General features: G+C 34.9%; 1 protein-coding gene and 1 pseudogene across 1 annotated transcript; one reads left to right on the top strand and one right to left on the bottom strand.

Moving 5' to 3' along the window:
- The first annotated feature begins 2783 nt into the window (after positions 1–2783).
- On the top strand, positions 2784–4559 carry LOC147398646 (adenine/guanine permease AZG2 pseudogene; annotated as a pseudogene).
- Positions 4560–5596: 1037 nt separating this feature from the next.
- LOC147398647 (phosphopantothenoylcysteine decarboxylase HAL3-like) lies at positions 5597–14691 on the bottom strand. The gene is made up of 3 exons (XM_086447909.1): positions 14342–14691; positions 9014–9394; positions 5597–5967 (listed from the first exon to the last, which is right to left on the bottom strand). The coding sequence occupies exons 2-3, from the start codon at positions 9356–9358 to the stop codon at positions 5680–5682; spliced, it is 633 nt and encodes a 210-aa protein (XP_086304035.1). The 5' UTR covers positions 9359–9394; positions 14342–14691; the 3' UTR covers positions 5597–5679.
- Between the last annotated feature and the right edge of the window lie 572 nt (positions 14692–15263).

Below are 15263 nucleotides of genomic sequence, written 5' to 3' on the forward strand. Positions count from 1 at the left end.
CCAAACCTATTCCAATTCAAAGTTTGTTATTGATTGGTTTGCTTTTAACATAGAAGTAGTTCTGTACTTTCAACTTAATGAAAAGCCTTCTCCAATTGTTTTGGAGAGTTGCTAACACCACACCATTTTTTACTAACACCACACCAACTGTGTATAATTCTTTATTAATTATATAGGAAGTTGGTGTGGGATTAGTAAAGTTGGTGTGACAATAGTAGCTCTCTTGTTTTGGTCCGTTTAAACCGATTCTTAGCTTAAAATGTGTGTCAAAAATCATGTAAGTCACCAATCATTGTGGACACCTCAAACAAAATTTAAAAAATTCAGACCAAAACCATCTCGATTGACCAGACTTTCCTCTTATTGCATGACAAGTTTAAAGTAACGGACTATCATCCTATCAACCTAACATTAATTTGACATAAATATTTCCCTTTATATGGTCGACAAATGTCACAAAACCCAAATCCAAACCCAAACCCAAGTATCATTCACATGTTGAGTTTGAAAGTTGAGAAAATTCTATTTCAATCTTCAATTTTCAATTTCATTAAAAACTAAGTTTTATGGAAATTCTAATAATATTCATCGTGAAGAACTCAATATTCTTCAATCTTCTAAGAAATCCTTTTTTTTTTTTTCCTAGAACTCTAATGTTCACAATCTTTTCATGAAATGCTCTTTATTTGTTTGTTTTTTAAATAATCCTCACTTGAAAAAAAAAAAAAATTTCACAGATTACAAAATAAATAAAATAAAGGCGAAAGAACTTTCCAAAGTATCCGATTTTCGATATATGGATGGTGAAAACTTACTAGGGTTGGATGTTTTTTTTTTCATCTAACACTATAATTATTCATTTCTAATTCAATTGAGAGCAAATAGGGGATATTTATGTCATATAATTATAAAAGGTTGATGTGGACCTACCCTGTTAGAGTATTAGGTATGATACATGGTAATAAGGTGTATCATGATACACCAAATCATTTTCTATTAGAATTAGGATTAGACTAATATTAAGAATTTGATTAGATTATGATAAATTAAGATTAGAATAAAATTAGGGATTTGATTAGATTATGATTCCATTAGATAAGCTTTACCATCTTCTGTTAATTTCTATATAATCATCTAAGAAAATCAATTGATCTTCATTATTTTACATACCCCTCCATATTTTGGTGAATATTTGAGATATCTCCTTATGTTTTCAAAGTGATGACAATAGAAAATAACAAAAAATATTCTTGTCTTCAACCTCGACCCAAAAATCGGCAATCTTCATTCTATTCAACCTTTAGGACAAATCGACATCGTCTTCAATCTGTCATCTTCAACTTATTTTTTCCACTCTAATAGAAAACTATTAGCTTTCAAGGGGGTATTCATCAGTTTGAAATGATGGGCATTTCAAATATTAAAGAAAAAGTGGAGGGGTATATCTAAATCACCCACAAAATAAAAGAATTTTACTTTTCTATAGTCTAGGGATTAGTTCCTTATTTCTAGGGATCTATCAAAGTTGGGAATCTCAAGGTTATTAACACCTACCAGTCTCGTGCAATTGTTCTACGCAGTGTTTTAAAAATTGGGCTGGACTGGCCGTTCCGACTGATCGGATCAGACCCGTCAACTTCTACTAATCGAGTCAACTGAAAAAACCCAATTTTGTAAGAATCAATTAGCCCGATCGGTTCTACCAATTTAACCAAGCTATTCGAGATGCCCCTTGTATTATAAACTAATGGAAAATGATCAAAATTAGAAATGTTTTATTTAATAGGCACACATAGATTGTCATGTTGGAAAAATAACACTACAACATTCTAAAATTCATACTTTAGACCATATTTAAAATATAATTTCGGGTTGATCCATACTTTGAAATGGACAACGACTAATCCTTAAATTTCAAATTTAAATCCAAATCCAACGGTGAAAAATACTCTTTTTAATATTTTTAGTTATTAAGATCTTTAAATTACATGTTATGGCATTGGATCATGTTTTTAAAGTTGAAGTTGCTTGATTTTAGGAAGAAATAAAAATAGTTACTTAATATTTTATTTTTGGGTCCGATGGATTTGACCTATGGGTCGGACCACTTTGAATCGATTAGGTCAATCAAATGGGTCAATGATCGGTCAGAGTTCTAAAACATTGGTTGGAGGATAGTATTTTCCTAAAGAATCGCACTGGAGTAACATTGAAATGTATATAGTGGGGGACATTTCTGGCGTGAATGTGTGCCAGAACCATAGATGCTTTCATCGAGATGTCACTCATATCTTGATGAAAAATATCTACGGTTCTAACACACATCCACATCAGAAATGTCCGTCACGATGTATATTTTAATGTTACTTCAGCATTATTCTTTCCTAAAACTATGCTATTCGAATCTTTTTCAATTAAGGCGCAATCACACAGCCTTTGATCCAATACAAAAGTTCTTATTGAGTCAATGGTACAGATCCCTTGTGTCTCATTTTCATTGGTTGAAGTGTATTTCATAGGAAATTGATAACAAATGAGAACTAACCATGTGGATGACTTATTTATTTGTTACTCGGTAGGATCATCAGTATAGTATTGGATCAAAACTCATTAATATTTTTTGAACTTAAACCACCGATGACAGAAATTAAATTTGTTAAGCAATAAAAGTATAAATGGAAAGTTTTTTCCACCCAAAACAACTCATATTGCCAAAATTTATATGACCAAATCTGACATGAAATAGTACTAAATAGCCCTAAAATACTTATATGTATGTGCAGATAGATAGATATAGGGATAGAGAGAGAAGATGGGTAGTGAGTTTTACTCAAGATTGGGAGAGAAATGGAGAAGAATGGAGAAAGGTTTGAATGATGCAGTTTCTAATAGCAAGGTTGGAAAATACTTCAAATTAGATGAAAGAAACAGCTCTTTTACTAGGGAGGTATGCGCGGGCACCGCTACATTTCTTACGATGGCCTACATCATCACCGTTAATGCGACCATCCTCGCAGATTCCGGTGGGACGTGCACTATCTCTGATTGCACCCCTACCACACTAGAACAAAACCCAGACCCAAGTTGCAAATTCAAACCAAATGTAGGGTACCAAAACTGCCTAGATCAAATAAAAAGTGACCTTATAGTGGCCACGGCCTTGTCTTCTATGATTGGGTGTTTTGCAATGGGTGTCTTAGCAAACTTGCCCCTAGCACTGGCCCCTGGCATGGGGGTTAATGCCTACTTAACCTACAACTTAGTGGGCTTTCATGGATCCGGGCCCATGACATACCAGACGGCACTAGCGATAGTTTTAGTCGAAGGTGTTGCGTTTCTCGTAATAGCTGGAGTTGGGCTACGTGCAAAGCTCGCTCGACTGATACCTCGTTCTATTCGACTTGCCAGTGCTGCAGGTATTGGGCTTTTCATTGCATTTACAGGCCTTCAGGCACATGTAGGATTAGGCCTCGTTGGGCCAAGTTCTTCGACATTGGTGGACCTCGCAGCGTGCTCCAGCACGAACCCGGTTACTGGTGAGTGTATCGATGGTAAGCTTCAGAGTCCAACGTTCTGGCTTGGTGTAGTCGGCTTCCTAATCATGTCTTATGGTTTAATGAATGATGTTAAAGGTAGTATGATCTATGGGCTTGTTTTTGTCACATTAGTTTCTTGGTTTAGGGGCACTAATGTAACAGTTTTTCCTAGTACCCCTCTTGGTGACAAAAATTATAATTACTTCAAGAAAATCATAGATTTTCATACAATTAAAAGCACAGCTGGGGCTATTAGCTTTACTGACTTCAACAAGAGTGAGGTTTGGGTAGCTTTGTTCACATTGTTGTATGTAGAAGTGTTTGCAACCACAGGTACATTGTATTCTATGGCTGAAATTGCTGGGTTTATTAATGAAAAGGGAGGTTTTGAAGGTGAGTACTTAGCATTCATGGTTGATGCAAGCTCTTCAATCGTAGGATCGGCACTCGGGACATCACCGATTGCGACATTTGTAGAATCGTCGGCGGGGATTAGAGAAGGAGGTCGAACAGGATTAACAGCTCTGATCGTCGGCTTTTTTTTCTTCTTGTCATTGTTCTTTACTCCTCTTTTGGTCAATGTTCCTCCATGGGCCATTGGGCCTTCTCTTGTTATGGTTGGGGTGTTGATGGTTAAGGTGGTGAAGGATATAGAGTGGGTTAATGTTAAGGAAGGTGTCCCTGCTTTTATTACTATGTTGCTAATGCCACTTACTTATTCTATAACATATGGGATTATTGGAGGGATTGGGCTCTATGTGGCTCTTCACTTGTATGATTATGTTATGGGGTCAGTAAGATGGTTTAATATGAGAAGGGGAGGGGGTGATGTTCAAAATCAAGCATCTTCGATCTGCTAGAACTACCTCTGATCCAAAAGGCAGAGATTGTTTGATAGATGTAGTTTGAGTCTATAATCATTGTAATTATCTAGATATTTCTTCTGTTTGGTACATGTGGTTCTCTAACAAAATCACAATATTGCACAAGTGGAATAAATTTGATTCAAATCCAAGTCTTCAGATATCACAGAGAATTTGTTAAAATTTACGTCTGATTACTCTAAATAATTTCTGTTTGGTAGATTTTCAATAAAAAGAGACCAATATCAACTGCTGACAAGCTTGAAATTTTATTCAAAAAAATTCCTAGAAAAAGAAAATTAAGAAAATATGTTGTATCTTTACAACATATAAGGTTTTCCTTGGAACTTTTGTTCCTACCTACAATGGTTTACAGCTTTCCATTGTGCTCTCTTTACATGGTGTGAGAAAAAAAAAAGGCTAAGTTACTATTTTCAGTCCTTATTTTTGTATCATCTTACCCAAGACCCCATAGCAACCCGACCACTTCTAGAATAAATATTCAACAACGATGACGATAACAGTAAACGACCTACAATCCACACATGCCATGTAGATATGATATATGAGAGAACAACAAAGCGAATGGCAGGTATTAGGGGGGAAGCCAGGATTTTGTCTGTGAGGGCTAAGTATTAATGATATTTGACCGCTATTCTTAATTTCCTTCTATGCAAATATTGGGGTCGACACATAAAATGATAGTTGGCCAATGGATAATATCGACAAATACTTGACAAAATATCTCAAATCTACTTTTAGTTAATGTAAAATTGAGAAACAAAATCTAGTTCATCCTATCTAAAAAAATGGTAAAATAAAGCTTTCAATATTTTTAAACAATATCATCTAATTTGAAATTTGATAGAAGGGGCCATCGATTGGCTTGATCAAATCCATGAACATATGCACATAATGCACACCGAAGATCCCATTATTGCGTGCAAAAACAGAAAATGGTACTGGTGCAACGATAACTTATATTAATGCAAAGGAAATTGTTATAGAGATGGGGTCCACAGCTACGTCTCTGCGGATCTAGTCCAGATCAATGGGATACCATGTGCATCCTGAGTACGTGCAATGCAACATGTGGACCTCAGCTCAACTCTTAACACAGTGCCTCAGTAACACAAGAAAATAACTTTAAAAAGTAATGAATGTGAATTAGAATGCAACTTGAGATGAACTAGAAGCCACAAAAACAAATATTGTAAACTGTATATATCAGAATAATATTGTTGTGGTTACATCATCAGAAGACCAACCAAGAACACTAATTACTGAAAACCGTTACAAGTGGTTTTGAAACTGAGATTTGAGATCACGGTATTGTAGATGAGAGACGGTTCAGCCATTGCACCATTGCCGTAGTCCCCACAAGCTAATCTCTTTGTCATGGGAGGGATCAGAGAAATTCCCAGCTTGCTGATGACATCAAGATGTCGCTCCGTGAAAGGGTTACTCCACATGAAGGTATTCATGGCGGGTGCGACAAAGAGCGGTTTACCGAAGTCCCATGCTCGCACAACGCATGTCAGCAGGTTGTCACACATCCCCCCAGCAATCTAGGGAAGGAAATCAAAACATGGAAATATAAAAGTATAAAATGAATCAACCTTCCATGCCTGAAAATTTCAAGATTCATTGCAACCATAAAATAAACAGGCTCACAGAGGGGTAAAACCAGTTATGGAAGAAAAAAGATGGTAAAGAACATCACAATGTAGCATAAAATTCTAGAAAAGAACATGGGAGGAATTAGATAGGTATCGATGGATGCTTTTACAGGTCTAAAAGTTATATCCACCTGTTCAATTCAACTCAGTTTTTTTGGCTACAAATTTGATAAAATTCTTAGACTTTGATGTAAAACATCTACAATATTAGTTAGAGAGTCCTAAGAAGTTTTCTTATTCTAGTATGATTTGTTTTTATTTCTAGTTCTAATAGGATTTCTATTTTCTAGTTCTAGTAGGATTTCTATTTCATAGTTACTTTAGGAGTACTATTCTTTGTTAGTTTCTAATTATTGTTTAGTTTTTATCTTTTTCTAAATTTGTTTTCATTATTTAGGTTATAATTAAAAGTGCTTATAAGTGTCCAAATTGAATTATAATAAGATTAGAAAGTTGCTATTAAGTCAAAGATAGATTAAGAAAGTTATTTTTTAGTATTTTAGAAGATTTCTAAGTTGTTATGAATCTTATGATGGAGTTATCTATATAAAGAGCTTCAAAAACGAAATTTAATCAATTCCAACATATCAATTCAATTCTCGTTTCTCTCTTAATTACTTTCTAACTCTTTGCTTTATTTTATTTCAAGCTATTACTTGTTTATCAACCGAATCTATTGATTCAAGCGCTTCAACTAAGTTAAGAGGTATCAGAGTTCTTACTAAAATCCACAAAATAGTTGGTGAAGGTGATTTTGTCACAAAACCTTATGTAAAAGCTCAATTTAAAGCTCGATTTGAAAAGTTTGAAGCAAGAATTATGGTTAAATTGGAATCCCTTGTTCAAGGCATGGGATTCTCAACATCATTGAGAAGGAGAAAGGTAAGAAAACCCTTGGAGACAAAGACCCTAAGGATCCTACCATTCCCTCCCTCAATTCAGCTCCTAGCGTACCAATTAGTGAGGCCAAACCTACCGATTTTCAAAATTCTGCCCAAAATTTCAATCTTACCCAAATTGCATCCCATGTTTCCCCAAACCCTCAAACTTATCCTCCACCACCATCCCATCAAAATTGTTCCAATAATCCCATTCCCCAACCCCAAAACACCTTGCCAAACCCATAATTGGGCAAATCTAACTGTGTGGCAACCCACACACAACCCCCATTCCCTCCACCTTGTAGTCCCACCTCTACAACACTCTTACACGCTTGCTCAACCCTCCCATACCCTTCCTTATCCTACTACACCCTCCCAAAAAAAAACTCAACACCTAATATCCTCCAAAAATCAACATTTAAGAATATATTTCTGGATCAAATCGATTCCTATCCCACCCCTCAACCCACCAAAAAAACCTCCTATGACGTTGATTCACCCCCCTCCCCATGCACGCACTCACTTTTCACCTTTTCGAAACCGGAAGACCTGCCACAATAAAGTGAGTTTGAAGATTGGATATCACTGCAAGTGAATTAGAGTGTGAGATGCATGAAGAACAGGAAGAAAAAAAGTTTTCAAGAACAACTTGAGAACGAGTTCTCTTTAAGAACAGGTGCCTAATGTAGGACATCTACAATTCTAGTTAGAAAGTCTTAAGTAATTTCCTAATTCTAGTAGAATTTGTTTCTATTTTCTAGTTCTAATAGGATTTCTATTTTCTAGTTCTAATAGGATTTCTATTTCATAGTGTTACTTTAGGAGCATTCTTTGTTAGTTTCTAATTTATTTTTTCTGAATTCGTTTTTATTTTTTAGGTTATAATTAAAAGTGCTTATAAGTATCCAAATCAAGTTATAGTAGGATTAAAAAGTTGCTATTATGTTATAAATAGATTATGAAACTTACTTCTTAATTTTTTAGAAGGTTTTCTAAGTTGTTATGATAGAGTTATCTATATAAGGAGTTTCAAAAATGAAATTCAATTCTCTTTTCTCCCTTAATTAAATTTAGCTCTTTGCTTTATTTTATTTCAAGCTATGCTAGTTTATCAATCGAATCTATTGATTCACACGCTTCCTCTAAATCAGACTTAGCATGTGATGTTTCTGAAGGGTCATGAATTTCACCCATCGATGACTAACATATGGCAATGGGGAAGTTCCACATGGGGGGGTGGTTTGAAAATGAATCCGGGGGGGGGGGGGGGGGGGGTGGTTTGAAAATGAATCACAAGGGGATGTGCATGACTAGGCAACAGGGCTTAGACCCATAGCTCAGTTGGTTTGACACATTGCAAAGCATCTTTTAGGTTGTGGGTTCAAGTACAGCTTACCAAGAAAAAAAAAAACACTCAGGCCAGGCTGCAGACCTCGTTAAGGTGAGTCCAAGTAGGCTGAACTGACTCAATTTAGGAGGGAAAACCAGAACCTGGTTTTCACACAACTTGACTCATTTTCTGACAAAACAGCCAATAACATTAAGGCAATGGTTAAGCTGCACATGCAATTCAGAAATCTATACTGTGGGATAAACAAATCATATGGGGACATGCATGACAACTCATTAGAGTGCTCTCACATTGAATAAGTTGAACCACATTAGTAGCTATGGTGGGTTGCAATCCTAAACCTAGGTATCTATATTTCTACTTTTTGTCACTATTAATTGTCAATGACTTGTCAAACATACAATACCATATCAAAAGTGTTACTTTCCTTCCTTAGTCGATTCATATTGTATTCGCAAGATGGCTCAAATTAGTATATTGTATGTCCACAGACCTAAAATTGAGTTTCTAAGTACCTGACTCGTATCAATGGTCATCCAACCTCAAAAACCCTACAACAAGCCCACACTGTTTTTCCTTAATTCTTTTTATTTTAATCTTTTGAGAATTTATACAATGTTTGTAGTTTCCTTCTTTCTTTCTTTTTTAAATTATGCTTGTTAAGATGGTACAGAACACACAAAAGAAGGACTAAGAAATTTACCTTGCCAAGTGTGTTTGCTGATAAGGGGGCAATAATCATGACATCAGCCCATTTGCGAAGCTCAATGTGAAGTACACTGTCTCCAATTTTGTTCCAACTGGACCACTCATCCTCGTCAGTGTAAAAAAGTACATCCTTAGGAAGGGATGCTTTATCGATAAAGTGTAAAGATGACTTTGTGGCAACTGCTTTAACTTCTGCCCATTCGGAAAAACTGTGGCACAGACTTCCAAATTTTATTGCAGCTACACTTCCACTGGCAGCTAAAAGAATCCGGGGTTTCCTTGGCACTGTATTATTTTGTAAAGGTTCTTTTTCTGAATTAACAGGTTCCATACAATCCATAACCTACTCAGAAAGAACACCACCACTCTTGGACACCTGGAGAAACAAAGATAGGGATATTCTTAATAGTAGATCAATCACATATGCTTAGAAAATATATAATATATTGTACTTTATACTGTAGTGTTCTTATTGCAAAGGTGATATCTTATTGCAATTTAGAAACTTGCGAAAATACACAATAGAAAAAAATGAAGATTTTCCAATACTTCCCATTTGAAAATGAAAAATCATAGCAATCAGTTACTTCTAAGACTTTGAAAAACAGTAAGAAAATAATAGTTTTAATGTATGAACTAATTTGGAAAACCATCTTGTAGAGCAACCCAGGATTCTACAAATGAACTTAATCCGTAATTGGGAGGAATGTGTAGTGTGGATTGTAGTTGCAGCTGATTCATATAAAAGAACAAAATTTTGACTCAAGCTGACTCTATACACGGAAAAGGTAAAAGATATATAGGCTCGATAATTAATTAATAATGACTAGGACATGTACATATATATATATGGGGGCGGTTCAGCAGCCCTAAAGTTTGCCAAGTTTTCTACCAAACATTTTTCAAAATATGGGATCAAAGCTTTGGAATGAGCTGATTTTTTGTGAGGATGACCTCTATGATGAGGAGATCATCCTCACCAAATATCAGCCTATTCCAAAACTTTTAACCCCATCAAAAGTGATTTACAAAAATTAGACGGTCCACGATTCTTCAACTTGTAAACAAGGGTTATAAGTTTCAAAATGAGCTGATTTTTGGTGAAGATGATCTCTTCACCGTAGAGATCATCCTCACAAAAAATCAGCCTATTCCAAAACTTCTAACCCCATCAAAAGTGATTTACAAAAAATGTTTGGCACAAAACTTGGCAAACTTTAGGGCTGCCGAACCGCTCCCATATATATATATATATATATATTGTTGACATGTTGGGAATGAAACCATAATCGAAGCAGTGCAAAGCTTATGATAACGGTCTTTTATTTATTTATTTTTATGACGGGGGTTCCAGATCCATAGGCCTAACTAGCACGGGTGAGACAACTGGCCTCTTAGAGTACCCCCCCGGGTACATACAATACCCCAAAAACAACACATACCAGGTAAGCAAGGATAAATCCCTGTGGGTGACCAACGAGGGGTCTTGAACTCAATACCTCACCCTTTTTTAGAGGGATGCCTTGGCCACTGTGCCCTAAACTCGTTGGTTGGTAATATTAGGTTTACCCCCCTGCAAAATGCAAGATTACGTATACCCCCTTGACTTACATGTTGCGTTTTCTTGATGATTTAACGGTTAAATTTTTATTATTATTATTTTTTTCAAATACTTGAATTACTAGAGTAAAATTTCACTATTAAATCATCCAAAAAAAGCAACGATGACTTACAGTCAAGGGGGGTAAACCTAATCACCTGGTCTTGCATTTTGAAAGGGCAAACCTAATATCACCAATTTAACATGAGTGTATTTCTAAAATACCCAATGGATAATTACAATGACATGTGGAAACATTGCCCATAAGTTACTACTTGTCCCAAAGTAAGTGACTTATTTTATGGATACAATGACCACACTGGTATGATATTCTAGCTATGATAAGGGGTGTTCCACCTATTGAAGAGCAAACGCTACTTCACATAAGATCGTGTGGATTGCAATTGCCCATGTGTATTTCAAAGAGCAAGTGAGTTTTGATGGTACATAGACAAGATCATACGAGCAATGTGATTGACTACAATGCCCCAATCACGAGGTGGCCCGTCAATGTGTTTTATAATCAATGCCCATTCAAAACAATGACCAGACAAACATAACGACTTCATCTTCTTCTTCCAACACATCAACCTTGCAACCTAAACTCTATGTACCCCCCACGGGGCCGTTTGCCCACCCACTCCTTTTTAGTCCGAAAATAACAGTATTATAACAACATCTATTTACCATAACATCTTCAAAACTAATGGTATAAAATGTAAAAGATGACTATATTTTAATGCTTATTGAAAATAACAGCCATTATAGTGTTTTAAAATTAAAATTTCAAACGGTATTTTCAAACTTGAATTTAAATTTCAAATTCAATTTTTTTCTAAAATAAAATGAAACAAAACAAAACAAAAATAAAACGTACTTATTTGACCCTCATTTAACTTACAACCCATCTTCATACTGAAACAGCTATAATGTCCATTAAAACTGAACCATGAACTTTGATTCACATTCAAAAGTGAATTTTTTTTTCTTGAAAAAGCATAGAACAATTAATTAAACCATAATACTAATAGAAAAACAAGGAAAACAGAAATCGAAACCATTTGAGAATATATACCAGAAACCCAAGTTACCAAAATTTAAATATTTTAACCTTAACCCTTGGACCCATTTCCATTATTTGTTTATTGGAGAAGATGTTGAAAGAATCTGAACAGATCAAGTGATAAACAAACAAAACATAGTGATCGCAAAGACCAGAGAAGATACATCTCGGGTTTTATACTTACTCTGCTTTTGCCAAATCCAAGCTCCACCAAAAACCCTAGAAATTGTTAAACACAATTTGCTTTTGGAGGAGATTTGTAGAAGGGTGCAGTAGAAATTTACATTATGTTCGGATTGAGAGAAGAGGAGAAAATAAACTCATTAAGAGAAGAGAAACCTAGTGTCTCTCCACCCTATTAGGATTGACAAGAGAAAGAACAGAATAATTTAAGTTTCTCCTGTTTGGTTATCGACTAGTCATAAGAGAAGAGATACTATTTTGAGTCAAATGACTATTATACCCTTCTTAGTCCAAAGAAAACAAAGTTCTACCTCTACAATGGTATAAAATATAAACATCTAAGATTTGTATAAAGAACATGATAAATATTCATCTTCCAACCAAATATCATACCAACATTTATGAAAATAAAATTTTAAAACTTATATAACGACTTCCAATAAAGAAAAAGTAGCATATATATTGACTTCCAACCAATTATTTCAAAAAGTAGTCTATATATCCAAAAAAGCATTCCCAAAGTAACATCTCCAATGTTATATAATTCAGTTACATCACAAAAAAAAACTAATCAAACAAAATTACTTTACCAAAAACATCTAATATGTCATATCAATGACATAAGCAAACAACTTAAGAATCTCCAACACAATTCAGCATCATCTTCAGGTATAACACACGTCTCTCATATGGGATACCAAAAAACACCCTTATCCTTCCTGGTTTTTCGATGAGGAAAGAGTAGGTACGATCGAGTAATTCTGAATCAATTCCTAACCTAACCAACTCATCAAAAATATCCTCCTCCATATAAACGCGTGCTCAACTCCTCTGAAGAAGTTCAACTCCTTTTTGAAGAATTTCATTCTCTTTGTTGATTGCCAATGCAACCTCTCTAATTGAATCCTCTATTCCCAAGTAATCTTTTGAGTTTATATGCTCAGATTGCTTAACCACAAAGGCAGCCACAAGACAAACCATGTGTGCAGCCATACGGTGCCTTCGATCCCACTCTTGAACAGAAATATGAAAACAATTAATATCATCAAGCAAATCATCCAATTCTTCCTCTCTATCCATCTAGCAACTACAATAATAACAATATAAAAAATTATTATAACAACTATGTAGTAATTAACCGTACAACTATAAAAAATAAAAAACAGATTGCCTAAAGGTCTAGAGGCTCTTCCTTCAACATCAAGCCAAAGCTATAAACTTACCGGATAAACTATTTTTAACTTATTCAACCTCAATTTCAAGCTATTTATTTTTTCTACCCAACTTGGAAAAATCCCAAAGAAACTATATCTAACAAAGCCAACTCCTTTGCTAACAATGACCTTCAAGTCCTATGCCAACAATACAACAAAGCTAACACATTTTCCTAGAGATCTATCTATCATTCTATATATATATATATATATATAGCGAGAGAGAGAGTTAGTCTAGAGGTACTCCTTATTTTTACTCCCACATCCAACCTTGAAAGGAAAAGAATCCATCTAGTTCAGTGGGAACTAAAGCCTAAGCTAGTTCAGTGGTGTCAAACCATCTAGACTTTACTGTAAAGCTTGAATTCCATATACTATCGACTAATTACCAATTAACCGTGAAGCTTTTCAACTAAATCATATCACCCATGAATTAATAAATGAAAAAAAAAATCCAAGAAATGAGGGTTGACATTTAGCATAATGGATCAATGAGAAAAAGTACAGTGACAATTCGAAGAGGTTTCCCAAACACATTGCCAAATGCTCAGACGATCGAACGACCAAAATTTAAAAGTGAATGGGACAGTCTAAGCTACACCAAATTTTTTTAATGCATTTCACAATATGGGTGGTTGACCACCCACTAACCCAACTCAGAGACCCACAATTCAAAGGAGAGGCTTGAAATGGCTGAAATATTTGGACAGAGAAAGCTTTATTTGCAGTTTAAAAATGTTGACAATGAACTTAGCTAACAGTTCTACAATTCAAAGGAGAATCTTGATGCGGCTGAAATATTTGGACAGAAAAATCCGGGTTTCTACTAAATCCTTCTAAGAAAAAAAGTATATTTATAGTTTAAAAATCTCAATAATGAGCCCTAGCTAAGATATTTGGACAGAAAATATGGGCTTTTACTGAATCCTTACAACAAAAGCTCAAATTCATAGATTAAAAATGTCCATAATGAACCCTACCTAAGAAATCACACATGAATGAAAGACTTAGATTTCAAATAAGGATCACACCAATCAGATCGACAACACATGATGTGACTATGTGAGATTATCATTTCAAATCAAGAACAAACCAACAAAAACTAAATGCCAAAAACAAACAAAAAATCATTCACGTATCAACAATTCAGATCAAACAAAGCCAATTCATCAAGAAATTACCATTTCAGATTCAGAAAATTCTAACCCCAAACTCAAAATTCCAAAAAAAAATCTGATAAAGTTTTCAAACACTAGAACGTACCTCCTTGGGTATTTGAGAGAAAAAAAACATGAATGGAGCCCTTCAAATCTCTTGGATGTTTGAATGGAGCCCTCGAATCTATTGGATGTTCGTTGGAATCGCTTAGAATGAAGCCCTTGAGTTCATCTCTTTGGGTTTTTCAGGTCTCTAGGGTTTACAAATCTGCTTTTATTTGTGTTTAATTGGGTGTAACTAATAAAAGTTGGCCCAACGATAAAGGTAAAGATGAAAGTGCACATTTGATTTATCCAGAATGTGAGTTCAAAGTCCCATACATGAGTGGGCATCAAGCGACTGTAACTCGCTATTTAACGCTCTCAAAGGCCTCTCTGAGGAGACATAGTTAATAGGTAGCACGATTTCACATCTTTCATAACCGAGTGTTGAGCAAGTGAAGATTTTCTAGTTTGAAAATCATTAATCTTGACTTAGTGACCTTTTAGTTTATAATTATTAAATGAAGAAATTACCCCTCCATTTTTAAATATTTTATTATTTTTAATTTAGGTTGGCTCATAAATTCGGTTAGAGGAGTTGATCAAAGGAATCCAATGATAGAAGGGATGATTACAAGCAAAACAAATTATTATCTTGAAATCGTTAGAAGAGTAGATTGAAGAAGACTTCTCCCCCTCTCTTTTCCTGCATAAACATAGGAATGAAAGAAAATTTGGAAATGAACCTAATGGAGAGCAAGGATTTTTTTTTTTTTAAGTATCGGATTGCAATCTGTCCAAGATGGTAGGCAAGTACCCACATACATTTTTTTTAAAGTGTAATAATATTTGAAAAAGAGAAATGTTAAAGCCCGTTTGATATAGCTTCTTGAATCTGTTGTCAAAAACTGAAACACTGAAAAGCTTGTTTGATAGAGCTTTACAAAAGTGCTGTGTTATTTACCAGAATCTGGTAATTGTTGTTT

The sequence above is a fragment of the Akebia trifoliata genome, chromosome 7 (assembly GCF_017979445.1).
Source record: "Akebia trifoliata isolate Shusen 1 chromosome 7, ASM1797944v1, whole genome shotgun sequence".
NCBI classification, from domain to species: domain Eukaryota; kingdom Viridiplantae; phylum Streptophyta; class Magnoliopsida; order Ranunculales; family Lardizabalaceae; genus Akebia; species Akebia trifoliata.

Bases quoted from the DNA above. Each gene is read 5' to 3' on its own strand.
- LOC147398647 (XM_086447909.1), bottom strand. From the start codon at position 9,358: ATGGATTGTATGGAACCTGTTAATTCAGAAAAAGAACCTTTACAAAAT. The intron at 5,968-9,013 runs GTAAATTTCTTA...TTCCTTCCCTAG, and splicing joins CAGCAAACACACTTGGCAAG to ATTGCTGGGGGGATGTGTGA.